Raw genomic sequence first — 27,841 nt, 5'->3', positions numbered from 1 at the left:
AACAAAAGATTACTCCTAAAATTTCAAATTTCAAAAAGAGATGCGTAAGTTGCCATGAAGTAGAGTTTGCTAAAAAAATGACATGCTTGTAGAGAAGTTACTTGAGTGCTCTAGAGCTCCAAACACAACTTACGCATGTGAAAAATGAACCCCTCCCTCCCCTTTTAAAGCCTCATGGTTTCTAATTTTGGAATTATTTATTTAATTAAATATTAAAATTATGTTCAATTGAAAAAATAATAACCCTACTTAGAAGTCACCCCTTCAGAGGTCCAAGTTAGTTCATTTTGATTGTCACACTCTAACAAATGGAGCTCCTAAGTAGTCCTAGCAATTTGTAACCCTTTTGCCCTTCTATCTTGCTAACACCTTCTGTAAACACAAATTTGAATGCTAATGAAGAAACTCCCATCAATAACTAGGCCTAAATACCAAATACCAAACTGAGAACTTGCTCTACAAACTGCAACATCTGAGACCGCATATTTAGTTGACAAGGTGGAGCGTCGCACACCTTAAGAACACATTTTGTGGACCTCTCCCTAAACTGAAAAAATTGCTACGCTCTATTTGGATTTTTTGAAATCCTAAGCTCCTCAAACAATTTCTCGCACAACAAAAATCTCTACATGTCTCTCAAATCACTAGCCTTGAAAGAAGCTGCTACTTTCTCTCACCTCTTGCCATTCGAGGTCATCGCTGCTTGCAATCTCTCTCATTCAGCGCTACATTGCCATTAAGCTGTTGTGGTTCTTGTTTGACCACATCAAAAGAAACTCTTCTTGAGCACCGTTTAGAATGGCATGGATCAAAATAAAACCATGTTGTCTCATTTTATGTGTCTTCCTAAGAATCTCAAGGAGGAAAATTTTATCCAACTCCATGCTGTAGGAGTCTTAGTTTCAATGGTGTCATGTCATGAAGGATCTTTGTTAATTTTCCTAACATTCATAATGATCCTAGTTTGACAATCACCATCATTCAAAACATCATCGGAGAATGGCAAGGTGAAGTTCTACCACCTGTTCTCTACTTACAATTGGATAACACTAGTAGAGAAAACAAAAGCCTGCTTGTACAGAGAAGAAGATATTCAAGAAAGTCGAGCTTGGGTTTTTGTTGGTGGGACACACACATGACCAGAATGACCAGATGTTTAGTAGTTTCTCGATTAAATTGGCAAAGAAAAGTTCATTTGACCTTCCACAAATCTGCATCTTGTTAGAGGATGCATATGTTCCCAAGCCCTTCATCAAAATCATGGAAGAAACATATGATTTTAGATGCTTTGCAACCAGCCATGCCACTAACATGCCATCTTTTGCACATCTCAATGATCATAGTTTTTAGCATCAATTTAGAATCAAGCAAGGGGAGGAACATACTCTCATGTGGTCCAAAAAATACTCAAACTTTGAAGATTGGTTGCCAGCGGAGGGTTTGAAGTTCTTACTATTTGTTACGTGTCATGAAATTAAACGAGCAAAGCACATGCTGCTCTCTACAATGAGCGAGACACAAAAAGTTGAGAAACAAATTGCTCTATTGACGGAGAGTTTTTTTGCAAAGTAGGAGAAGCTGGTTAAAGAGTTTAGGGATGACACATTTCAGCTACAACATGCATTTGTGTCGCACGAGAGTGGCCTTAGTGAAAAGAGTGACAATGTTATAGCTGCTGGTGTCAGCGATGTGCCAATTTCAGCGGAGCTATTATCTCTTACTCATAGAGACAAAGGAGTAGTATCTTTAGACACAGAGTTCCAACCTTAGATGAAGCACAACCTCTCTTTCTCTAAAGCTCCACATGAGAGACTACATAATAATATCTTTAGAAATAGAGTACCAACCTTTTGAAGACATGCTTGTGGTGAATCCAATATTGCTCTTAAGTGAATAATCAAGGGAAAAAGAAGGCTCTATTTGAGATTTTATGCTCCACAAGATTCCATGTGGCCTTATGAGAGCAGAATTAGTTCTTTGATGCCCATGTAATGAAGGGTTCATTTCATACAGTTCTTTCTGGCATGATGATAAGTCATGTTATGCATATGAGTACCATTGATATTATTGCATTCATTAACTGTGGTATATTTTTTATGTTGCATCAAGAATAAACTAAATGTAACTTTGTATGCCAAAGCATACTTGGAATTATGATCTTGATGCTGGACCAAATCTTATGGGGAATTATGGTCTTGAGAATCAAGATTGTGCTCCAAAATTAAATAGATAGAAACTAGATTTTGTTAATGAGAAAAGGCTTTTCTTTTGAAGGACTACTCCATGCTTTCTAGAGGACATTGTAACTCATGAGCATTGGGGAGAATGCCTAAGTCTTTGGGGGATCAAGAATCAAAGGATCCAAGGGTGGAGATTTTTTTTTTTGCAATCTTTGTTTGTGAAACTTTCGTAGATGTGTTTGATTAGCATTTGTTGCATTTTTTTAATCTTCTTTTGAAATGATGGCCATTAGAAATGATTTTAAGTTATTTTCACGTCATTCTTGGATGTCTTACAAGACTACACTCTGTATTCACAAATTGTTTTAATGCAAATTAAGGCAAGGATTGAACCCAAGACCATCCTGTTCCTATTGTTCTCCCTTAACCGACCCACCACAATGCAATGCAACACCATATATTGGATTTTCCTCCAGTACTCCCTCTTGCAATGCAACACTTGAAGGCTAAACACATTAAATAAAATTATCTTTAAATGGTGTACATTAAGATGTTTTTCAAATGTAGTTAAGGGTAGAAAGGCTCACGAAGGGTGTTCTCAAATGCTGACGCTAAGGCGAGTTAAAAGTATAACTAGGATTGCTTAATTATAGCCGGGGGGAAAATACATAAAATGCTTTTTCGAGCACGAAGTGTTTATCAAGCACACTAACACAGTAGTTGCCTCTAGGCTCTCATATACTCTTTCGCGAAGGCTCAGTCAGAGAAGGCAATAGTGTAGTCGGTGGAGCCATAGCGGCACGCCTTGGTGCGGTCGGGGCCGCCTGGCACAAAGCCCTGGCAGTTGACCGGCACTGAGCAGGCCTGGGCGGGGCAGGCGGCGTTGGAGGGCACCACCTTCAGGCCTAGATTGAAGCCGGCCAGCATGGAGATGTCGTAATAGTCGTTGTTCCAGCCACCTCCCACCGTGATTTCAAACTGAGTCACTCCCGTCGGCGGGCCTGTGTTGCAATGCTGGCCTTGACAGCCGCCCTTCACCGCCCACAGGGTAGCCGCCCGCCAGCTAGGGGTGGCGCTCACGTCCCACGCCTGCCCGGGCGCCAGCTCCTGGCATCCCCCGCCCACCTCGTTGGGAACCCAGTATTTCGCACATAATGTCTCCCTCGCAGAATTTACAATGTGCAAATTGGTACCCTCCACCACTGCAGCACGCAAACCATCAACGATTAAAGGTCAGATTAGTGCTATATTACACGATTAATTTTGCACAATGAAGGTACGATGGCATGCATTGAGGGTACAGAGATAGCAGCGATGGAGATGATAGATATTACCCGTGGTGGAGAGGAGGAGAAAGGATTGCAGGAGGAGGCATAATGCATAGCAGAAGCTTAAGGTGTTCATGATGGGTATGGTTAAGTGGAGATTAATGCGTGCTTGGAGATGTATTTATATAGGTAGAAGAAATGCCAAGGTGCTACTTTTGCAGGCGTGAGCTGTACGCAACTTGTCTGGAAATCCATGCGAGCTCTCCCCCCCCCCTCTCTCTCTCTCTCTCTCTCTCCCTCTGTCTCTCAACACCCCCCCAACACACACACACACACACACACCCTTTAAAGAAAACCTTTAGCAAAAGCTGCCCAATTCTTTTGTTGATGAATCTGCACACCTTCGAGCTCTTGAGCGCTCGCCTCGCCAAAGTAAAGAGAAAATATAAAGCGCGCACATCTTTACATGGAATGACAATATTGCTCCTGCTTTCTTCAAGAATACACTATATACTGTCAAGGGAACAGGATCCTCTTCGCTTTACAGCTGCAAGCAAACAGCCAGTCTACAATTGAATACTCATGAGTCCACAATACAATACATGTTAAAGTTTTTGAAGCCATACACAAAAACAAAACACTAGTTTTCTCATTTTGTCCCTTAGCTACATTACTAATAACCCTTTCTCTTACACGTACTAACAACTCTCAATCCCAAATTATATAAGCTTTACTAAAGAGCATGTACTAGGTATATCTAAAGTCCTTATGATTGTTGCTTGATTATACCTGATGTGACAACATCTTAGAGCATCTTAGTACCTTGCACTATAACATCAATGGGGCCAGATTGCTTTACATCAATCAAAATCAAAGTGTACGGATTTGTATATAGCTAATGGTATGCTACTCCTCAGCTTATTGTATGCTTCTCATCAAGTGTGGTATTGTTAAAAAGCAACAACGAAGAACCTTAGGACTGAAGGATCTCTTTTAAAGGTACACTACGGTTTTAATAAAGCAACCTATTAATAAAGTTGTGTAGCATGAATAAGCATTCTCCAAAGTTGTGTATCTTGATGTAAAATCTTGGCCTTTCATCAACAATTCACTTCCTAGTGCCATCACTTTTTTATGAAGGGAAGGATGCCCCACAAACTTCACTAAGGTGTAGCAGCCTTAGCAATTAATCGTGCACGCCCTGTAATTAGTAGGAGAATATGAAAGAAACCATTAGTAGCCACTTATTTTGATTATTTAATACATACCGCATTGCATGAGTAAACTACATGCACGTGCATGTGTCTATACATGTGTGCGCATATGCGTGCTCATGTAAGCATGTGTGTGCATGCATACACATGCTAAGATCCTGCATTTGAAATTTAAAATTCAAAGAAATCGATGAAATTTGGCCATATAATACGCAATGTGTGCATATAATTACAAAGTAACATAAGTTACCACATCATGACCTTTGAGTACTTTATCATGGAGCTAACATTTTGTATCAAAGTGCTCTTCATGTCAAAAATATTTTAATTTGAAAATCTATTGTACAAACAGTGAAGTGAGAGTGAAGTATAATTGGATGGAAATTATTATGTTTTTTAGTTTTATGCTAGCTAAGCTGCTCTAGTTAAGGAACTAGCACTACAACATATCAGCTAGATACCGACTATAGCACCGAGGATATCATACTTAGCAATTTTTAGGATTCATAGTGGCGGAGTCGATACTAGCCTCGGTATCGGCCTCGGTGACGTACAGTCAGTTAACAGAGTCGGTAATAGGGTCGGTAGTATTGTTGGATAATAGAGTCGGTATTACAGTCGGTATTCAAACTGCATTTTTGACTCTAATACTGACTTTAATACCGAGTTTTTTATCGACTCTAATACTGACTCAAATATCGACTTTTATATCGAGTCTGTTATTGACTCTAACACCGACTCTAATACCGACTATATTACCAAGTTTTTTATAGACTAACACTGACTCTAATATCGACTTTTATACCGAGTCTGTTTACCGACTCTAACACTGATGATGATATCGAGCTAAATACCGACTCTGTTAATTGGAAATTTTTTGGGCAGTGAGGGAGGATGGCCCCAGGGGGGACCATCCTCCCCCATGCCCAGACTGTCCTAGAATGGCTGCAGCCATCTAAGGACATGTAAATATTTGGAACATATTAAAAATACAATTATTGGAGACGAACACAAAAGCATCGTATTGATCATCAATATTTGCATTGAGTTTGGGATACCAAAAAGGAAGGGTTTAAGCCCTTAGGCATACAAAATAGTGAGATAAAACATATGACTTAACTAACACTAATCTTTCTCATCCACTAGCATCCTCCTCTTGCTGATCTCCCATATCTTGCCCTTGCTCCCCCACATCTTCTTCCTGGTTGTCTTCATTTGAAGTGATTTTAGCGGCTTCCAAGGGCCCGGGAATATCCTCCTACAAAACAAAATTAAGCTAAGACTTGAGAGGAGGAACAAGAGACTACATCGACGACATTGTAAAGAGAAAGACACTACGTACCTCCTCATCATGATTGAGGAGCTTGGTGATGAGGCATTTTATGCCTTTCCTCCTACCATACCCTCCCTCACCGAGGAGTGGCCTTATGCCCAATATACTCAAACTACAAGATACACAAAGAAAGATGTTAATACATGTTATTATGCCATGTAAAAAAAACTTAGCATACAAGTTGAAAATACTTATGAAATCCTTGTTAAAGCTTTCCCAACCACCACTGCGAAGGTGAGAAGAGGAGCCTGCCTCTAAGCACGCTTTCGCCGCATCAAGTTGTTGCTTCCATTTTTGGGTTCGTGTCTAAACTCCTTCTTGATAATCTTCCGCTCTTCTTTGTCTAGCCAATCCGGCTTCCCTTTTCCCTCCCTATAAGCATCACAAGCCTTGGATCGACGATGGCTCATGAAATCCCTCATTCTTTTTTTCATGTAGGATGTGGAGAAACGATCATCCATGGAGGGTACAGGAAACTCTCGGTGAAGCATGGAGATCACATAATCCTTTCTCCCCTTATCTTGCTTCCTCTTCCAGGGGAGCATGACACTATGGCGAAAGGTCGAGGTTGTCAAATCATGCATCCGGCGCCCAAAACCTTCTTCCTGTCCTCATTTTGGATGATGGCCCCCTCATCATCCACAATATATGAGTAACCATGTGGGAGCTCTCTACACGGGGTACGAGAAGGGGTGCAGGTGGGTGTAACCTCAATAGATGGCTGTAGATGGGCCTACAGAATTGTGACGAGAAGGTGTAGCTTGGGGACTATTTTGAATGGATGTGGAGACATGGGATCCACGAGACTCGGGAGGGGGGGTGTCGATGGCATCAGTGTCACCACAACATCCCCGTGACCTCTGCTCTCGATCTCTCTGTCATGAGGAAGAGATAGACGTTGAAGACCTAGAGGCCGAAGCTCACGAAGTGGATGTGGAAAGAGAGACTCCGAGCTCAGAAGCTCCTCTATACTGTTGCTAGGGAGTCATGCAGGCCATAAATGCCTGATACTCCTCGTCAGTGAGAGGGACAACCATTTGATCTAGACAAAACCACACGTGATTAGTAGGCATGCTTGTGGCTTAGACACGTGATTAGGCTCTATGCATGCATGCCTATGGGCATAGAGTCTAAGAATGGATGAGAAGATATCCATGGCTCTATGCATGCATAGAGCCATGGGCATCCATACCTCCATTCTTAGGCTCTATGCATGCATAGAGCAATCATGCATTCATACATGCATGCATATGCCTCTATCCATGCATAGAGCCATGGGCATCCATGCCTCCATTCTTAGGCTCTATGGGCATGCACAGAACCATGGACATGGATGCATCTTAGGCTTTATGCATGCATAGAGCCATGGGCATGCATGCATGCCCTTGGCCATAGTCATGACTCCATCATAGAGACATGCATAGAGCCATGCCTCTATGTTTAGGCCATGGGCATCTATGGCTATGGCTATGGCTATGCCCAAAAAATAAGGAACTTGAAAAAAATAAGAGCAAGAGAGAGGGTTTGGAGCATACCTTGGAGAGTGGAGAGAGAGAGGAAGCAAAAACCTATAAAACCATAGCCATAAAAAGCTTTGCAAAACCAAATTTTAGATAACTAGAGTGGGGAGAGAGGTAGAGAAGAGTGAGATGCCAAGGAAAGTAGAAAAAGAGGGAGAGACTCTTACCTTTGGAGAGTGGAAAGAGAGGAAGTGGGAGAAAGCAAAAACCTGCAAAACCATACATAAAAAGAGATTAGCAAAACCAAAGTCTTCTTCATTGGAATGGAGAGAGAGGTAGAGAGTCTTACCTTTGGGGAGTGGAAATAGAAAAAAAACACCAAACCTGCAAAACAAAAAAAACAAGGACATATGCCCAAAAACATCAGTACCTGCAAAGAGAAATGAAGGTAGAGAAGGTTGGAGAGAGAGAGAGAGAGAGAGAGAGAGAGAGAGAGAGAGAGAGAGAGAGAGAGAGAGAGAGAGAGAGAGAGAGAGAGAGAGAGAGAGGAAAGACAAAGAGAAAGGGAAGGGGAGAGAGAGAGAGAGGGGGAGGGGGGGGAGGGGGAGAAGGGTGGCTTACCACAAAACAATCTAAAACTCACTATACCACACGTTATATCACCGTGCGAGTTTTTTAAAATTTCCCAGAGTCGATATTTGGGTCGGTATCAGAGTCAGAATTAGCCTCGGGTAATGTCTGTGAGCAGAGTCGGTACAGGCATCGGTATTATTGACCCTAATACCGACTCAGATACCGACGTAAATACCAACCCTAATACCGATGTCCGACAATTTCACATAATGTAACCGACTCGGTACAAGTCATGGTACATATTGACACGACATTTCAAGTGAAAATGCACACTTTGAACATCAAATCTCTCTCTCTCTCTCTCTCTCTCTCTCTCTCTCTCTCCCTTTGGCCCTTTCACACTCACTCTTCAAATTAATCATGGCCACATCCTCATCATCTAGCAAGCATCGGGTTGGGCGTGATGCCTATCTTTCTCAAAGAATCCTTTGCCCTTGTAATGAATGCAAGTGGACTGTGAGAAGGGACCGACGAATGACACTATGACATGTTCGAGATCATGGACGATTTGATCCAGTGCTCATAGATCAAATAGTGGAGCAACATAACTCATTTGTGAGTTTTTCATAAATATGTGTGTTTTAATGCGTGTTTATGTGTGTTTATGCATGCACGTGTGTGTATGTACATGTGTGTGTGTGTGTTTACGTGTGTATGTACGTGTGTGTGTTTATGTGTATGTACGTGTGTTTGTGTGTTTGTGTGCGTGTGTGTTCGTGTTTATGCATGTGTGTATGTTCATGCTATACTGTGCGTGTGTGTGTGTGCTTAAGACTCAATTTTACTTTTATAGGACTCTGATAATGATATGGAGTACAACACCTTACGGCCTACAACTCTTTGATAGAACTCTTTGATGATATTCTACATATTTGATGATAGGAATCTTTTATGCGTGTGTGTATGTTCATTTTTTAATGTGCGTGTGTGTGTGCTTAAGACTCAATTTTACTTTTATAGGACTAGTAATGATATGGAGTACAACATCTTATGGCCTATAACTCGAAGGCGCACTAGAAAAACACCATCTACAAATATACCCCATCCTGCTGAATATGTTAACATATTAGATCAACAAGATAACGAGGGAAGTGACGTAGATGCTAACAATAAGAAGAACCGTAATATGCACATAATGCACCAGAAATGGACGAAATGATCGACGCTCTATTTCAAGACCATGGTGGACAACTTGACCCAATTGAAGAAGCATTGAAAGCAGAGGCTGGCACTCCATTGTATGATGGATCCCGAATATCAAAGCTTAAAACCTACCTTGCATTATTGAATCTACAATCCATTTATGGGTGGAGTGATAAAAGTGTTACTGAATTGTTCAATTATGTATTTCGTACTCCTATCTAAGTAATTTGAAACAATGGTGTGTTCTTACTATGATGTTCAATGTCTTTGTAGGCTATTAAAGGAGACTATTTTACCAGAGACAAATAAGATGCCATCTTCAAGAGACGAGGCTAAAAAAATCTTACGGAGCTTAGGAATGGACTACAATTGCATCCATGCATGTCCCAATGATTCCCAATGAAAACACTAAGACACTTTCCAATAATCTCTCTCATTCAACACATGTTCAAGTGCAAGTCTATTTCTGAGCTAATGACATGGCATTCAAATAACCGTTCCATGGATGGTGTATTTCGCATCCCTACTGATTGTGATGCTTGGAATCATATAGAGAATCAATGGCGAGAATTTAAGAGAGAACCACGTAATTTGCATTTGGGTCTTGCTATGGATGGAGTGAATCCATTTGGGTTGCGCTCTACATCTTGGAGTACATGGCCAGTAGTTTTGGTAAATTATAATATTCCTCCTTCGTTGGCCTTGTTGGTCCCTGGCAAGTACAAGGCTAAGAATATGGATGTGTTCTTACTACCACTTGTGGATGAGCTTCAAGTTTTATGGGATGGAATCCCCATTTATGATATGAGCAAGCCTCGAAATACACGTCAGGCACACATTAAGGGAATTTTAATGTGGACAATGCATGACTTTCTTGGCTATGGAGAGTGCTCAGGTAATGTATGTTTTCTTAATAGAGAAATATATGTTTTCTTAATACAAATGTATGTTCTTGAAATTTTCTTAATGATTATTAGGGCTTGTGAGACTAGTGGATATCATTCTTGTCCTATTTACAGACCAATGTTGAACGCATAAGGAGATCAGAAGCCTTAAAGAAGATGATATCTTGGAAAGATTCATGAAAACTCTCAAAGTTTTTGTGTGGCAAAGAGCAAGACGACCTGAGGGGAGCATGGCTGAGGGGTGGCTAATACAAGAGTCATTAGTGTATATTTCTGAGTTCCTCGGTCGAAAGGATGAGGATATGCTTCTGTTGTGGACAAATAAGGACAATGAGAAGATAGTTTGTGAGGTCCCTCAAGGTAAAGGAAAGGACCGAAGAATGAATTCAACACTAGTAGCTCGAAGGTCAACAAGTTTTTCATGTTGAATCATCCTACCATGGAAAAGTGGCCTCAAAAGTATGAAGATGCGAAGGTGGAACAAAGAAATACATGACAAGCCTTTAGGACACAAAATAGACAACGAAACATCAGGTACCCTGAGGAATTAGAGGATTTGCCTCCTTTCATGAGCCTAAGATGGCTAGACAATGCTTTAACAAAGGCTCGAGAAGAGGGTCAAAGAGTCACTGACATCGAATGGGAGTTCTCTAGAGGATGCAGTGAAAAGGTATTAAGGATCATTACTACATTACTTGAATTTGTTGTATGACTCTTTCATGTAAATAATTACCACATTCTTTATTTACAAAAATAAAGATGATTATTATCTCACGTTGGTGTGTGTTACTTTGTAGTATTTATCATTTGGAGCATTATGGTCATACGAACGGCATTTTCGAGTGGAGCGGATACACAAAATTTGTTTAACATTTGACTGTGGAGTGATAGCAAAGTTTGAGCAACAAACCCGAATAGGTGTAAGTGACACAAACATCCATATATCAGATATAGAATATTTTGGCTTGATTCAAGATATTCTAAAAATAGATTTTTGGTCAACCTTTTACATGTTCATCTTTGATGTTGTGCAATGGTTTAAAGTGATCATGGAAGGACAAGGTGCAACTATCGGTAGAGATAGATCAGGTTTCGTGGAAGTTGACTCCACAAAATTATGGACTGATCTACATGATACATTCGTTCTTCCACAACATTGTGAACACGTATATATAAATGATGGTATATTTATAATAATTAATTATTTATTCTTGCATACATTTTATATATACATACAATTTATATGCATGGTCAAAAATTAAATATCAGGTCATTTTTCAATCAAATTCGGTTGACAAAAAGTGGTGGTACATTATTGAAGTTGCTCCTCGTTCTCCAATAAAAGTTTTGACAAAGAGCTTATACATGGCCCTATGGATACTTCGACAATAACTTGTACTTAATCACTATCAATGAAAAATGTCGAAAATGAAGAGAGCGATGACAAGATGTCAAAGTTATACGTCCTAATGATGTACTTGATCATAATGATGCAGTGCACCTTGTACAAGCTGAGAATGAACAAGGTAATGAAGAGCGGATGAAATTCCAATACATGGCACCTCAATTGAAGTTAACTATGAATCAGATAATAATCATGAATTCATTGATGAAAAAATGTCATTGAGTGGAGAGCTGATCTATATAGACATTTTTTCACATTCAGACTTGGCACAAGATGAACGAGAGGATTAAATAATGCAATTCTCAAATAATTTTGTAGTTTCAAGCTTATATTCTACTTTTTCACAAATTTCTACATGTAAAAAAATTTAAAATTTTCTCCAGATATCGCAAGGCTAATTTCGACTCTAATACCGACTCTTATACACCAAGGCTATTATTGACTTTGACACGGACCCTAATACCAAGCCCCGTAACTTTCACCAAAAAGTTAATCCCCAAAAAACTATCTACCCAAACCGTCGGGTGATTCACCTCGGTATTTGGCACGATTTTCTCTAGATGTGGCTGGCCGAGTCCCACTAAGGGAAGCAGAGCTCGTAGAAGGTGTTGAGTAGGACGACAGTCGCGTGGGGAATGAGCTTGCAGTGGTAGTGGCGGTTGAAGAAGGATTGTTGGTGATGGCTCTCTCTGCATTTAATATTAGCCTACCAACCTACCCGAACACCAGTATTTTTTGAAAGGAAGGTTTTTTTTAAAACAAATGCGTCGCATCTCTTACCCATCTCTGGCCACCCCCATTCTTTGATGACACGTGTCCTGGGAGAGTAAGCCCTTTAAGATATATATAGAAGAGCAAAGAACTAGTAGTTTTTCAAATTATTTGTGACTTTTTGATAGCATACCCAAAAAAACAAGAACCCAGTTACATGAAACATGAATGACACAAAATTATAAAATAAATGTGATTGATAAATCAATCCATGATATTAGTAGTAAGCAATTCTCTTCATCAATCCTCATCATTATTTCCATCTTGTAACAAATCCATACACACCATTTGTTCTATATCAGCATTTAAAAAATTGTTGATATATATATATCTATAAAAAGCTCTATTTCACCTCCAACGTCTCCTGAATATCTTGACCTTGAAAGATGCATTTTGATTGAGAAGCCATTTTATAACATATCTTGACCTTGAAAGCCACATTTTGAACGAAGAGCCACTTGTGTAATATATCACCATTTTGTAACGTTTTAGACGAGGTGAAATACAACCTAGTGAAACAAGAAAGAAGCCCGTAAGAGGATGTAAGAACAAGAGAAGCTAGTAAAGAACGTATGATTTAGATCTTAATTAAATTATTTGCTTTACTTAAATGGTGTTCACAACATTGGTGTCTAAGCTTAGAGAAGCTTGGCTAGTACCCTTATGATGTATTTCCATGATTTGTCCTATGTATTATTCTCTCATATTTATATATTATCCCATTTTAGTTCCATTCAAGTGTATGATTTCTCTCTCTCTTTCTCTCTCTCTCTCTCTCTCTCTCTCTCTCTCTCTCTCTCATTTTTATGTATTGTCCTATGTATTATTTTCTCATATTTATATATTATCCCATTTTAGTTCCGTTGAAGTGTATGATTTCTACACTCGCGGAACGCAAATTCTAGCTATCATTGAAGGAAGTAAGGAACATGTCCAATAAGAATGGCTAAACAATGGTAAAAAATCATGAAAACATCGTTTAGAATTAATCCAAACAAAAATAACTACTAATATGAGGTACAATTGCATTAATAATATGCGAATAACCAGCATCTATCTAATGTCAGCACGTGAAAACATACTTCAACATTAAATAACCCTTGAAAATATTAAATTCTCGAGAAAAAAGATTTATCAAGATTTTTTTCATTTTTTTCCTAATTTTCTAGGGCATCAAAATACGCTAATTTTGAATTCCATCAAACCTATCTTATGGCATTCCAACCTATATTTTTCCAAAAAAAATAGTAATTAGATTTGCTAAAATATCATTGATATTTTAAAAAAATACCAATTTCTACGATTTCTAAAAATAATTTCTAGAATATTCCTAATTTCTCTTGAGAATCCCATTGTTCATGAAATTTCCAATTCCGCCTGAGTCTTCATAGTGGTGAGACCTTAGGGGTAATTTAAAAAAAACCAACCCAAGACTACTTTTCATGTGATGCCATTAGGTGGTTAGAAGAAAACTTATGCCACCCTCAATTGTGAGACTAGAAAAGTCTGAAGAAGCAGTAACCTCAAGAGAATGGGTAGACCTAGTCACTATTAATAAGAACATGCAAATTGTAAAAGGACCTTAGGAAAAATCAAAGGGTCTTCATAGTTAAACTCATTGAAGTCAATGATGATACTAAAAAACAGGGTTTGAGACTGACAACAAGAGTTAGAGAATCTCTTTTTAAAAGAGCTTACTCAAATGCCATCCACATAGGGAAATGACCATGAGATGGAACTTATTCAAAAGTATAACTGGTGGGGCTAATGTGCATATAAAATGTCAGTGCCTGAGTACATATAACTCAAAGAAACAAATCTGACAAATGTTGAAGCAAGGATTCATCAACGAGCGAGTGTATCCTAAGAAGAAGAAGGATGGAACCTTTCTATTATGCATTACCTATAGAGGTCTAAGATCAACTCACTGTAAAAAAACAAGTATCCTTGTTCTAGGATTGATGAAACTCTGACTGACCACAAGGAGACAAAGTTTTTACAAAAATCGATTTAAAGTCTGGTAACTATTAGATTTGAGTGAGGGAGGAAGACATCCCAAAGACAGTGTTCAACTTCAGATGTGGCCATTATGAGCACACTGTGATACCAATTGTGTTGTGACTGATGCCTTTCAACTTTCAATAGGCCCATACAAGGTATATTCAGGAAGAAGCTAGATAATCATGCCTTATATTCTTTGATGGTATTTTTATCCATTCTAAGGATTAGAAAGAGCATGAAGCCCAAGTTAGAGAAGTTTACAAAAATCAATTTAAAGTCTGGTAACTATTAGATTTGAGTCAGGGAGGAAGACATCCCAAAGACAGTGTTCAACTTCAGATGTGGGCATTATGAGCACACCATGATACCAATTGTGTTGACTGATGCCTTTCAACTTTCAATAGGCCCATACAAGGTATATTCAGGAAGAAGCTAGATAATCATGCCTTAATGTTCTTTAATGATATTTTTATCCACTCTAAGGATTAGAAAGAGCATGACGCCCAAGTTAGAGAAGTTCTAGAAATCCTAAGGGAGCACTAAAAAAGAATAAGTGTACCTTTATTACAGACAAAGTTGAATATCTGGGATTCATTTTCTCCAAAGATGGAATCTCATTAGACCTAGCAAAGGTCCAAGATATAGTGACATGGCCTCAGCCGTCTGACATCAATGAAATTTGAGGATTTCTCGGTATCATAAGAGGGTACCGTATCTTTATTTAGGATTATGAAAGGATAGCCACACCTTTAACCAAGCTATTTAAAAAGAATACAAAGGTAGTTTGAACTAAGGAGTATCAACAAAGCTTTGACAAAATCAAGGTGGCTCTCATAACTGCACCCATCCTTCAACTACTGAATTTCGATATAGATTTTGCAGTAGTCATTGACGTTAGTGGATTAGCTATCAATGGATTCCTCTCACAAGAAGGGAAATCAATAGCTTACACTTCAAGGAAACTCTAGGATTATGAGATAAACTATGCTACTCTTGACCTATAACTTTTGGTTGTAATTCATGCCCTTAAGCTATGGCAACATTTCAACATGAGGTAAAGGCACTAGATATAGGTCTTATTAGAATATGATTTTCAAAGATAATGTAGTTGTGCAAATGCATTGAGTAAGAAGTCCTTTACGGGGGGCGGCTGTAATCTCTTTGCCAGCCAGGTAACCCTTTTCTTATGGAAGTGAAGGACAAAAATAGCCTTACATGAGTATTTGAGCATATTTTATAACTCATGGCCCAGACAACTCACTCTGAGCAAGAGAGAAGGATAATCAAAGAATATACTCTTAGTGATAAATGCTTATTCTATCAACTAAGGATGTGCATACCAATAATATGAGAGATAAAAGGTCGAATCCTACATGAAGCTCATGATGCACAATCTCCAAGATAAGTGATGATGCTAAATGTTCTATGAAGGATTTTCTTTTGATGGGATTCAAGAATGATGTACTTAAGTATGTCACACAATGCCTAACTTGTTAGAGGAACAAGGTTGAAGGAGTAAAGATGCCAAGCAAGGTGATGTTGAGCAAATTGTTATGCCATCCCATAGCACTTTGAAAACTCAACCAGTTAGAATCCTTAGCTCTAAAGAAAGGACTCTCAGAAATAGAGTCATTAGGGAACATCTAGTTTAGTGGAAGGAGTTATGAACAGAAGATGCTACCTGGGAAGATAAGTCTAAGTTGTATCAAGATTTTTCCTACTTGTTTTCGAGATGAGGACATCTCGATTTCTTTAAAGGGGAAGGATGTAAAATATATATATAAACGAAGCACCCAGCACTCTGCTGACCACCCCCATGCTAATCGTCAACGGACGGCTGGACCCCCCCCCCCTCGTTGTTTTCTTCCTGCAAGTGTTGTGCTGACTTGTCTTCTCCTCCAACCATAATAGCTTCTTTATTGTTTTCTTTTCTCCATCGGCCAACTATCGTGAATGCGAGCCTTATCTTTTTCCTCCCACCGATGGGCCACGCTATCCAGCCATGTATTTTTCCTCTACATTGGCGTTGACTCCCCCTCAACTAGCGCACTGTTTCAGAGCCCCCCTTGTACTCCTATTAAGCCACCCTCCCTACGAGACATAGCTCGGCCTCACTCCCTCCATTTTGTCCCTCATAGCTCTCCCCTTTCACTAGCTAGCAACCAGCCCCCTCACTCCCTCTACTCACACCCTTTGCTTCGCTTCCACGTACCCCCCCCACTCATTCGTGCCAGTCACACCCTCACCACTCCTGTCTCTCACTCCCTTGCGAACTCTCTCTTGGTTATCGCTAGCTAGACCCTCACCACCCCCTCTCTCTCTCTCTCTCTCTCTCTCTCTCCCCCCCCTCACCCGCTCACTCTTGCTCCCTTGCCAGCTTGTTGTCTCTCTCTCTCTCTCTCTCTCTCTCTCTACAAGACAATTTCTCTCACAACCCCTCCCTCTTGTTAAGTTCTATCTTCTCATGATCATTTTCTTGTTGATTTATATAGTTAGCTCGTCATTCACAACCACAACGTCTCTCTCTCTCTCTCTCTCTCTCTCTCTCTCTCTCTCTCTGGTTTATCCCTAATTTGTAGTTCTTGCTATTTTTTAAGCTTCACGATTTGGCTTTACCTGTTTATCTATTTTACCTTCTTTGTTTCTATAGTAATCTCACTTCAAGGGACTCCATTGCTTTCAATTTCTCATTGGATTTGTTAGCACACAATGGCGAACTGTAATGAGAGAGCCACCTCAAGTGGATTAGACCACTAGTAGTGATGATACAATAGGAAGGTTACCTACTCGAAGCACTGGAGTGGCCTCTTCAAGAAGGCCTTTGTGCTCTCCGTCCCTTGTGATGCCCAAGTGTCCCTCATTATCTTCTTTGGCACCGGCAATCTGGTCGAGTTTTCTAGTTCCAAATATGGTGGAGGACTCTCCTTGAACGATCGTAGTTGATGGTGAGGGAGCATGCAGATTGAGAGGGAGAATTCAACTTGCAACCGTGAGGATACAAAATCCAATGCCTCTCACGATGAGATTAAACACGTGATGGTGAGATGTACTCAAATTATCAGCTTAGCGATTGGATCAGATTAGTCGTTTCCTCTATATATGAACTAAGCACCACAAGTAAGTCAATTAAAACTCTAAATCTTTTTCATAATTAGTTCAATGAATTGGAAGTGTAATTTAAGTCAATTCCTATTTTTGAAAAGTAAGCCAAGCAAAACTTTGGAAAAGACCCTTGTTGGTCAAACCTTGATTTAACTATGCCAAGTGAATCTTCACCCAGGTTAAACACCTTTGGTAACGGCCAGAGTTGGGAATGACTTTCTGTATTTGGTTTAACCCATAGAAAAAGTGAGATTTATAGCTTCCATGGATTAAATTATCCTTGAGCCTATGAGAAATCCCATAGTATAGAATCTTGCTCGAGGATCACTACTTTCTCACTGTCTCACACATGTCGTGAGTGCCAAGTTAAGATCTTAACTGTTAACCATTTATTAAAATTATAATTGTCTGCTACATATTATAGAGAAGTGATCGTTCTTCCTATAGAAAGGAGACTGTCTTATATGGGATTCTTTATCTTGGTTTTATAAAGATGTTGATAAAACATGGTCTCAAAATGTGAATGAGGATGATGATGAATTTGTGAACTAGGGAACTTTCTCTAGGGTAACCATTCCGACGAGATCGATTTGGGGAAACCATTCTGATGTGATCTGTTTAGTGATCAGTATGGGGCAACCGAGTACTCTCCACCTAGGGTAACCGACTCTAGACATATTTGGAATAGAGATCGGGGAAACTGCCTTCGTTGGGTAACCCCCATTGGGTGGGGCGAGGGTTCTGTAGTTACAAGCCTGATCTAGAAAGGTCTTCCATAGCAAGAAGAGGGTGAAGGAGGCATTTCTCATTCTACTATGCGAGTGATTTTTCACCCCATGATGGTTGTGAGCTCTAGACTATTTTGTGACTTGGTGAGCCAAGGGATTGGAGATGGATGAAACTCAGGACGCCGGAGGGTTTGAAATTATAAATTTTTTAATGATGAATTTCTTTCTTGTGTAGGCTAACTTGATTGGAAAAGAATGTATTCATTAAGGAATAAAGGAACCTGTGCACAAGGATAAATAAATAAATCATGTTATAACTTGCATCAGTGAAATAATGTGCCTTGTAATTTAGGTAAACCTCATAGATGAACGGTTCTAGTCATCATTGGGAAGTGGGTGGTTGGGTGGACCTGATGAGTTGGGTGTTTCCTTACAAGAGAATAGAAACCAAAAAGAGATCCTTGACATTTTGGTAGGACCCCCAACCCTGTGAAGATTGCTTATAAATCAGATCCAGGAGAGACACCGATGAGATAGCTCCCACAATGGGTTGGAATTGATCTTATCGAGTGAGAGGTACCTCCCTATCCCTAGTGACGGGATGGGTGGTATCTTACAATTCATTAACTTAGATGTTGATAGAAAGATTTGGCATAGCCAATTATTAAAGTACCGACAGTTTTGATGAGATGTATTTGGCACTCAAGATTTTGTACTATTACTTACTGATTCACATGCTACTTTCCTTTACGAGATCCTGGGATAAAAGAAAACTTTCTCATTAAAAAAAAGACTCATTTTGCTTTAGAATAAATATCTCTCAGTAGGCTTTTCCAAGATAATGAGAGATTTTTAACTTACCTACACATAACACATAGAGGGATCTTACATCACAATGTAGGCCTTTACACTGGGTGCATTACATATGTGGCCTACATACCATATTGTTGAGGTCTCTCGCTCTTTGTTGCATCATGGTTTGAAGGGATCGTACATCATCACGGTGTAGGCCTTTACATAAGGCTCCATCTAGCCCCAGTAGGTGATAATCCCATAATAATGGTGTGTCTCAAGACCTCGTATAGTTGGCCTTTCAAGTGGGTTTAGTGATCTAAACCATTGGACTACTTTATCTTCAAGGTAAAGTTCAAATGAGCAGATCTTGGTGGGATCATCAGTCCATTCTATGGCCTTGCAAATTTGATCAAACTTCTCTAGGTATTGAATAGGGTCTCCAATTTGACCAAATTTGGTCGTCATTGGCTTGTTTTTCCTCAACTCTAGCCTTTAGGTGCTATGGTAGTCACAACCCTCCTTCCTATTTCAAACATCATCCTCATTATGTCTTTTGCGTATTCACATAGTAGGGGAATGTAAGGAGGTGGTTGCATGAAACCCTTTATTTCAGGGTAGGGGATCTTTTGCCCTATGGGGTTAGACTGTGTGGTTTCCAATGGCACTTGTTCTCCATTGGACTAGCTTTGAGGTTGCAAGCTCGTAGGTTAAGGACACATTCTGTGAATGCTCGCGTGGCTCCCTTTGTGTTGAGATAGTCCCTAACATTGACTCCTTCCTCATATTCCTCATTCCCTTGTCCAAATGGAGAAGATAAAGGCATTTCTATAATGGGCTCCTATGGAGAGCGAGACTCCTATTTGGGCTATATGTGCTTGTTGTTGGGTGTATTGTGGAACACTTGTTCTTGGTGGTATAGCAAAAGAGACATGTCCCAATTGCCATAACTATGGTTGTTGGGCTCTTTCTTGGTCATGGTTTGCATAGGATAAACCCAACTCAGGATTAACACCAAATATTCAAAACATTGTGGTGTCAGACATGGTTTGACTGCTTCCTTTAGGACCGAGGAACCTTGAGGTTATTGGTCCCACTCCCGCTCCTTCACTGTAGCTGCATCTACAAATAAGACAGTTGAATGCTTTTTTCATAGAATTTAAGGCATTATTTATAGAACCAATTTGGTGAATTCGGAGATTGGTGGAGGATGTTCCTCCACTCACATCTATGTTTCATTGGCTCATTCTTCCCAAATCTCTTCACTTAATGTGGATTTGAAGGAGACTAGCCTCTTAACAAGGGAGCACTCTACTGAGTGCTAGTCATTTACTAGAATTGAAGGCTTGGTGTGTTTGAGAAAGTGTAGTTTGATGTGCTACAATCGACTATACTATTATTCTACTAACAATTAGTCCTGACTTGGTTCACATTGAAAAGGTCCTTGGTGCTTCTAAATGAGGTTAGAAAATGATGTTTTTTCTAGGCTCACATATACAGGTTCATGTCTCTAGGTTCACTCCTCTAGAATCATGTCTACAGGCTCACGCATACAAGTTTACGTCTATAGATTCATGTGTCCCAAGTTCACGTATATAGGTTCATACCTACAAGATCATGTATTGAGGTTCACACCTATAGGTTCATGTCTACAGGATCACGTATCCAAGTTTACGCCGCTAGACTCATGCCTTTTTTATATGAACTCGGCTCACGTACTTCCCTTGTATGAAATACGCCTACCTAGAGCACATAAATCTAGGAACTGGGCCTATGTGATAGGGTTAGTGTGCACTTATTGGGTGATAAGTATACTTTAGTTACCTAATAATTGTAAAGGATAGGAAATTTTCTTAGAATTTGTAGCTGCTTGGTACAAATTGTATGACAAGAAAATCTTTGAAGGACACACGTATAAGTCTTTATGGCAATAATAATTGGTCCAAAAAATGTTAGGTGCACAAACCTCTAGATTCACGTGTCTAGGCTTATGGCTCACATCTCTAAGCTCATGGCTCATGTGTCTAGGCTCATATGTCTAGACTCACGCCTTTTTGCGCAGGATTGTGGGCTCATGTCCCTATCCGAGAACTAGTGCGGCCTAGATTTTGGTGGTTTTTGTGATTTTTTGGACTTGATAGGGTGTGATTAATGTTGTTAATTCTAATATTACTAGTTGTGATGCAAGTAATTAAATATTTTTTATACTTCTAAGCTATCAATTTCAATAATGTATGAACAAATTAAAAATTCTGAAATGTATAAATATTTTTTATACTTCTAAGCTACCAATTTCAATAATGTATGAACAAATTAAAAATTCTGAAATGTATAAATAAAAATTAACAATCCCACTCTACTTCACTCTAACGGAGCCTAATGCTTATGTTTATAGAGTGGATTCCACCCCTAATAATAATTTTTAAGCTAATCGATGCAACAAAGCAATATCGTTTAAGCTTGGGCTCCAATTTCATGTAAATCACCAAAAAACCAGGGTTTTGCCTTGCCAATATGTGAAAATAGAATGCCCTAATGTAATAAACTTTAAATCAAAATCAAACACATAACAAAACACATCCAATGGCTTCAAAACCATATGTTTTTTTGAGTGTGACCTCGTAATCAACACCCGTGCAATATTGAGTAATTCCAATAACTTGGAATAGATGAAAAAATGAAACTAAGTCCTAGGCTCCTCCCTGGCATTGATGCTAAATATATTCAAGAGCTTACCTTATCCTATGTCATTGGGTCTTGCGTTAGAGCTGCAAATGCAACTTTCATATGTCGGTGTGCTAGCTCATATGTCTTGCATCCTCACTATGTTTTGTCACACTAGATGCTCCTTTGCCAATGGGGTGAAAAGGGAGAGCTCTCTATGCCTTGACGGAGGCAACAAAAGATTCGTCTTCGTCATAGTGGTTCTCTCACATAAAAGGAGCGAAGAAGCTAATGCAAGAAGAAAACCTACAATCAATCCTATCTAGCATGTATCCATTAAGCAAAAAAGATTCAATCCTATCTAGCATGTATCCATTAAGCAAGAAAGATTCAATGGCATACAAGTAAGCAAGAAGAGGGGAGATGAGAGCTCACCAGTAAACTATTGCTAGCATGTATACCACGAACAAGATGTATACACAAGATATCAAGATTTGTCAAAATTTACAAACCGATTACCAAAGTATACCACGAACAAGATTTGTACTTGAATGAGTAGAAAAAAAGCTTTGAGATACGTGTATAAGAATGGGCGTGCCTAGAGTTTGCACATGTATAAGAGTGCCTATGGATGCTTCCACGACACTGATTTATCCCTTGTAAACAAGAATCCCCAAAATTCATAGCACAAAAGCTTGGAATTTTCCAAAAAAAAAATTGATGTATGCAAAAGAAAGCCTTAAAATTTATATACCTCTGTAAACAAGTGATTTGATGCCTCTAATCCCTCACTTGAGGCTGTCACAAAGATCACAAAAAACAAGTGCCTCATGTTGGAAGGATGGCTAGGCAGAAGTTTCAGTGCGAGTGGCTAGTGGCTACAACGACAGCGGGCAGCAGGCTTAGAGCTAAGGTGGAGCAGCTGAGGTGGTCGAAATTTGTTGAGCCCCCCCGTGGAGGTGGTCTTCATCCCACTACGACCGCCCACTAGCCAGGCTGAGCTGCCTCAAAAGTCGTGGCGGTGGTTTGCTATGCACTAGCGCTGGCTTACTAGGTGGCGCGATCTGGCAGAGGTGGGCTATAAATGGTGGCGCTTTGGTGGAAGATGGCTTGGAATTAATGACGAGCAACTCTATGTGGTTTGCGAAACTTGCAGTTGGAGATGGGAGCTCTCATACCACTGTTGGTCCCTTGTTGAGAATGAGCAAGAGTACGACTGAGTGCAGAGAGAGACTAATGTTGACCATAAAGATAATCATCACATTTTTAGACGATTAACAAGGGGATTACACAAGTGAGTCGCCGAACGCATATTTGTATTTCTAGAGGGAGGCCCTCTTTACAAGGTGTTTGCATCTGTTGCCACCACCACACGTGCCCTAAGAGGTGAAACCTTCAAGGTGTTTGGATCGTTGCCACCACACATGCCTCATATCAACAAGGCATGATGCCAAGTGTCCCTCAGAGGTGAAACCTTTACACATCACTGATTACATAAGATTCTTCTAAGAGGTTTTTCCCACACACAAAGGAACCCACACACTAAGGTGGTTCACACACACTAGAACCGCTTATTTAAACCTTCACACCAAAAGGTCCACCCCTTTTCCCATTCCCACGGCCTAGTCCACCCACATACCTCATAAGGTTTTTCTAGCCTTGTTATGCTAATTCACCACACACTAAGGTTCACAACCTAAGCCCCAAACATGCCGCTGAAAACTCGAGACCGTACTATAGCCCGAGACCATCGATCTATGGTGTGACCCATGGTGCACCATGATCTCAAGACACATTAATGGGGTGAGTCGATTTCCCACACAATTGCAATGAACTAAGCTCGGCTCACAGGCAAGGAGGGCTCTCAGCTCGTACCAAGCCTCCTTACTATCTGTGCTCAGAGAAAGTTGGTAAAAACTAGTCTTGGGTAACTTTCCACTAAAAGGTGTAAGGACTATGGGTACGTAGCCCCAAGATAAAATGTACAACCCATCTTTGCAACATGCTATAGAGAAAAACAATATTGCATGAGTATAAGTAGTCATTAGCGTTAAGAGTTAAGAAAATATCACTTCCTCTCTCCTACTCTCTACACACACACACACACACACACTCTCTCTATTCCTTTCTGTTCATTAAAAGAAGATAAGCATGTTAACCTCATGAGAGATGGAAATTAATGGGTTGAAATAGTTAGAAAGAAATAAAGCTTGCCCTCTCTTTTGCACTCACACACACGTACACATACACACACATGCACGAACACAAAAACGAGCTAGAAGGAAGAGCTCACTCACACACACGTACACATACACACACATGCACGAACACAAAAACGAGCTAGAAGGAAGAGCTCACATAGGGTTGGAGGGGCTATCGGGGCCTATTAGTCAGTGAGCACTCAAATGGACACTAGAGTCTACCTACAATGTGGCTCTCTAAGTACTTACAAAGGTCAGGTAAAGCCTTTAAAGGACACATAAGTTTGCTTACAAAGATAAGGTAGAGTAGAGCCAAACTAAAAGCCAAACTAAAAGGTAATAAGCATATGGTACGTTAGTTTCACTTGAGCCCTCTTTTGATGCCAGAAAAACTAGATTTAGCTTAAAATTCCAAATGCATAAACCTGTGAAGGACAACGTTAGACACCTACTACCTTGGCAAAAAGATTCTCTAAAATAAAAAATGTTAACACTTGTTCACTTCCAAAACAAACAAAATTTTGGTTAGTGGGAAAGTGGATAACTCAATCGGCTCACAACTAACCCCCATTGGGTAGCTCACTGGCATCGACCCGGGCCCCCATAATGGGACCCAATTGTTCTACCACTAGACTACGAGAGCCCGTGGGCCGAAACAAACAAAATTTTATGGAGAGGATGAGATTTTGCGGAGGATGACACTCAGGACGGAGCTGGGGAAGCTTTTCTAAGGTTTATTGTGATTTGTCTATACAAACTGTAGATAGAGCTATAGACAGAGCCCACAACATGACTGATCTCGCAACAACAGGAGCCAGTGTTGTAGGTGGTGAGGGGTGAAGGGTGGCAAAGGCGTAGGGGTGTACTCGACATGGCTAGGGTAGAATTAGGGTTTTTGTTTTTGGGTTGAAAAGCGAGAGGCGTGGGTTTTTTATTTTTTATTTGTTATTATTTATTAAGATTTTTTAAAAAGTAAAAAAGTAAAAAAGAAAGTATTTTTTGTTTTGTTATTATTTATTATGATTTTTAATTGTGGGAAAAATAAAAAGACAGGGGTTTTTTGCGAAAAAAGTAGAACTAAAAAAGAAAAAGGAATAAAGAGAGTGGGAAAAGCAAGGGAGAAAAAAGCAAAAAGGGGAGGGGGTTTCCTTGTTTATTTTTTATTTAAATGGAAATAAATAAATAAAGACAGAAAGGAGGGGTTTATTTTTAGATACATACTTATATGTGTATATATTTATTGGTTAAGCAAGAAGGAGAGAGAGGGGGGGGGGATTTAAAAATGAGGAGGGAGAGGGAGAGGGGGGCTTTTATTTATTTTTTAATTTTTTGAGACAAGGGGGGCGATGTGCGTGCACCGTAGATGGATGGGTGGACATGGTATGCACATGTGCACATGACGGTGTGAAAAGTCAGGTGTATGCATGTGGGTGCAAGTGTGCGTAGGTGGGGTGCACGTGTGATGTGCGCATATGTGGATGAATGTGCATGCATGTGATGTTCTCGATGAAGGTAGTAACTGTACACTTGAGGGGGGGTGCAAGTGTGTGTAGGTGGGGTGCACGTGTGATGTGCGCATATGTGGATGAATGTGCATGCATGTGCAAATGTTCTCGATGAAGGTAGTAACTGTACACTTGAGGGGGGGGGGGGCTACGTTACATATGTACACATGGCCTTAGGGTTCAAGCTTATCGTGCACGTGCTTAACGGGCGCGACGACGGAGAATCGTTTGCCCATCCACAATGAAAACTTGGACGCTACCATAGTTGGCTTTGCTTGTGTGCCTGATTGAGCTTTTTTTCTAGTTCTAGCTTGCGAGTTGGTGTTGTGGCATGGTACACATGCATTGTGGGGTCATGGTGATCTTTTTGAGCCTCGAGGTTGCTTGATGGTGCCACAGATGTGTGTGCACGATTTTCTTTGGGGTTTGGCTCCTCAAGCGACTCTTCTTTAATGGGAGCAAGCATGGGTAGGGCCACTGCACATGGGCAAGGTATTGCCTTTTGCTACTTGGACTCTATGGGCTCTTTCAACTTTTTTGAAGTTGGTGTCAGCACATGAGTCGAGGTGGAGGAGTTCCTACTTATGCTTTGGAGTTTGTGTCCGAGGCATAGCTTTGGGTCTCCACACCCACTTGTATTTGACGTTTGAGGGTGCATTTATAAAGTTATGAGGTTTGTGTTTTTTTAATCTCGGTACCCAGATTTCGGGGTTCCTTTCGTAGAAGCCTTGTGCTTCTAGCAGTGTGGTTGGGACCCAATATGAAGTGTCAACTTTTAGGGTGGCACTAGGTGCTGCGATCATCGCCTAGGTCTTTTTAGCATCTGTGGTTATGCAGATGGCGAGGTTTTTGGGACCTAAATGGAGACAGATCCCCTTCGTAGAATCCAGTGGGCTCAAGATTTGGGTAAAACTTTGTTGCTTTGGCATATCTTTGCTCATGGTCAGGCTTTGGGCCAAATTGCTAGCTCCTTGCATGGGCATCATACTTTTCATGGGCTAGCAAGGTACTCTTAGGTATCCATTCTTTTTTGCTAGCCTCCTTGAAGGGTTGTTGAGGCTTAGGGGTTGGTCTTCCTCTTCAACCGACAATGTTTTGAGGGGGTGGCTGCATGATGAGGCAAGTGTTGTGTGGTGTTAGAGGTTACCTCGGGGGTTGATAAGTGAAGGGAGGATGAGGCTTGGGATGTTGATAAGTTTGGGGTACCCTCATCCACCAAGGATAAGGTAATCATTCTGAAGGGGAGCTTGAGCATTATGGTTCTCTTTTCCCAGCCTGACGAAGCTATTTGTGGTCGTGATCTATCCCCTCCCGATGAGGATGATGCTCTCTTTCATAACATACTTGTGGGGGTCACATAAGACTTGCACGATGCATGTTTAGATCTAATAAGAAACTTCGCTTCAAAACAACTGCGATAATGGTTGTTGTGGATGACACGAGGGGTGGGTGGTAGGTCCACATCTCCCAAGAAAACACATTGTGACTAGTCCCGGTGTCAAGGCGGGCCATTGAACTAGGTGGTCCTTTGGGAAAACACTAACTCAAGGCAAGTCGGAGTTCCACCGCGTTGGCTCTATCACAAATGTGTCAAGCATGAACATGGATGTGATTTCAATGTCGAATCATGAAAACCTTATTCCAAGCTTCTATGGAGGAAGAGTGTCCCTAGTTGCAAGAATCCTCGGAGTCGGCAAGCTCCAAGACGGGCTCAGATTCTTGGTCCTCATCTTCACCATCCAACATCTTGTTTACAAGCTCTACAAATATCAATTGATGTGGTGTGAGCTTCAAAATTGCATGCTCTACAAATCTAAAACAGTTCAAGACTCATTGGTAACCATGGGATGAGTCTTTCCTATTCTCAAGTTGATTTTCAAGGACTAGTTACCCTTACATATATAAATGTGATTGGTTTCCCAATCATGAATAAACCTTGCATCTCTCATGTAAGGAATTATGAGGATCATGGTGTATGACCTTCTTCTTTGAAAATCCATCACCATGAATGTGTGGTGGAAGCTTAACCCAAAGGCCTTAATCTTTCCTAAAAGATGCGTGTTCTCATTGGCAAACTTGACCACGAGGCTTGTGCCTATGTGAGCGGGCAATCCTTGGTGATTATGTTGACACCAACACGACCATCTAAGATTGTGGAGAGTGTTGTTCCTTTATAAATGATAGGTAGCACAACATTTGTCAGCCTTTTGGCCACTTAATGGGACTCTTCTCTCATGCCTCGGGGAGCCTAAACTCCAACCCGAACCCAATATGCCATGGGAATCATGTAATGCATTAGCGAGGCAACTCTCACTTACCTCTATCTTGTTTGCTTGAATCGAGGACTCCTTGTGGTAGTAGCTACGTCCATGGAAGCATGCCAAAGTAGCTAAACAAGGCCGCCACCACCACCCTCAAGTGTATCATTGCTCTCTCTCACTTCCTCCCTCACACACACACACACACATAAGCATTGAAGTCAAGACGTAAGCAAGGTTTGAGAGAAGAATAGAACACTATCTTCACTTGAGAGTAA

The 27,841-nt window shown here is 40.4% G+C and overlaps 1 protein-coding gene and 1 pseudogene across 1 annotated transcript; one reads left to right on the top strand and one right to left on the bottom strand.

The window, feature by feature from the left end:
* Positions 1 to 2,801: 2,801 nt before the first annotated feature.
* On the bottom strand, positions 2,802 to 3,670 carry LOC147628417 (pathogenesis-related thaumatin-like protein 3.7). The gene is made up of 2 exons (XM_086814169.1): positions 3,515 to 3,670; positions 2,802 to 3,382 (listed from the first exon to the last, which is right to left on the bottom strand). Exons 1-2 carry the CDS (start codon positions 3,582 to 3,584, stop codon positions 2,937 to 2,939), a joined length of 516 nt encoding a protein of 171 aa, XP_086670295.1. The 5' UTR covers positions 3,585 to 3,670; the 3' UTR covers positions 2,802 to 2,936.
* Positions 3,671 to 8,448: 4,778 nt separating this feature from the next.
* Positions 8,449 to 11,680, top strand: LOC147628416 (uncharacterized; annotated as a pseudogene).
* Positions 11,681 to 27,841: the final 16,161 nt, after the last annotated feature.

The sequence above is a fragment of the Cibotium barometz genome, chromosome 19 (genome assembly GCF_041138505.1).
Source record: "Cibotium barometz isolate CiBa-2024 chromosome 19, ASM4113850v1, whole genome shotgun sequence".
Taxonomy (NCBI): domain Eukaryota; kingdom Viridiplantae; phylum Streptophyta; class Polypodiopsida; order Cyatheales; family Cibotiaceae; genus Cibotium; species Cibotium barometz.
The sequence above is the reverse complement of the archived record's forward strand: the minus strand, read 5'-3'. Positions and strand labels throughout refer to the sequence as shown.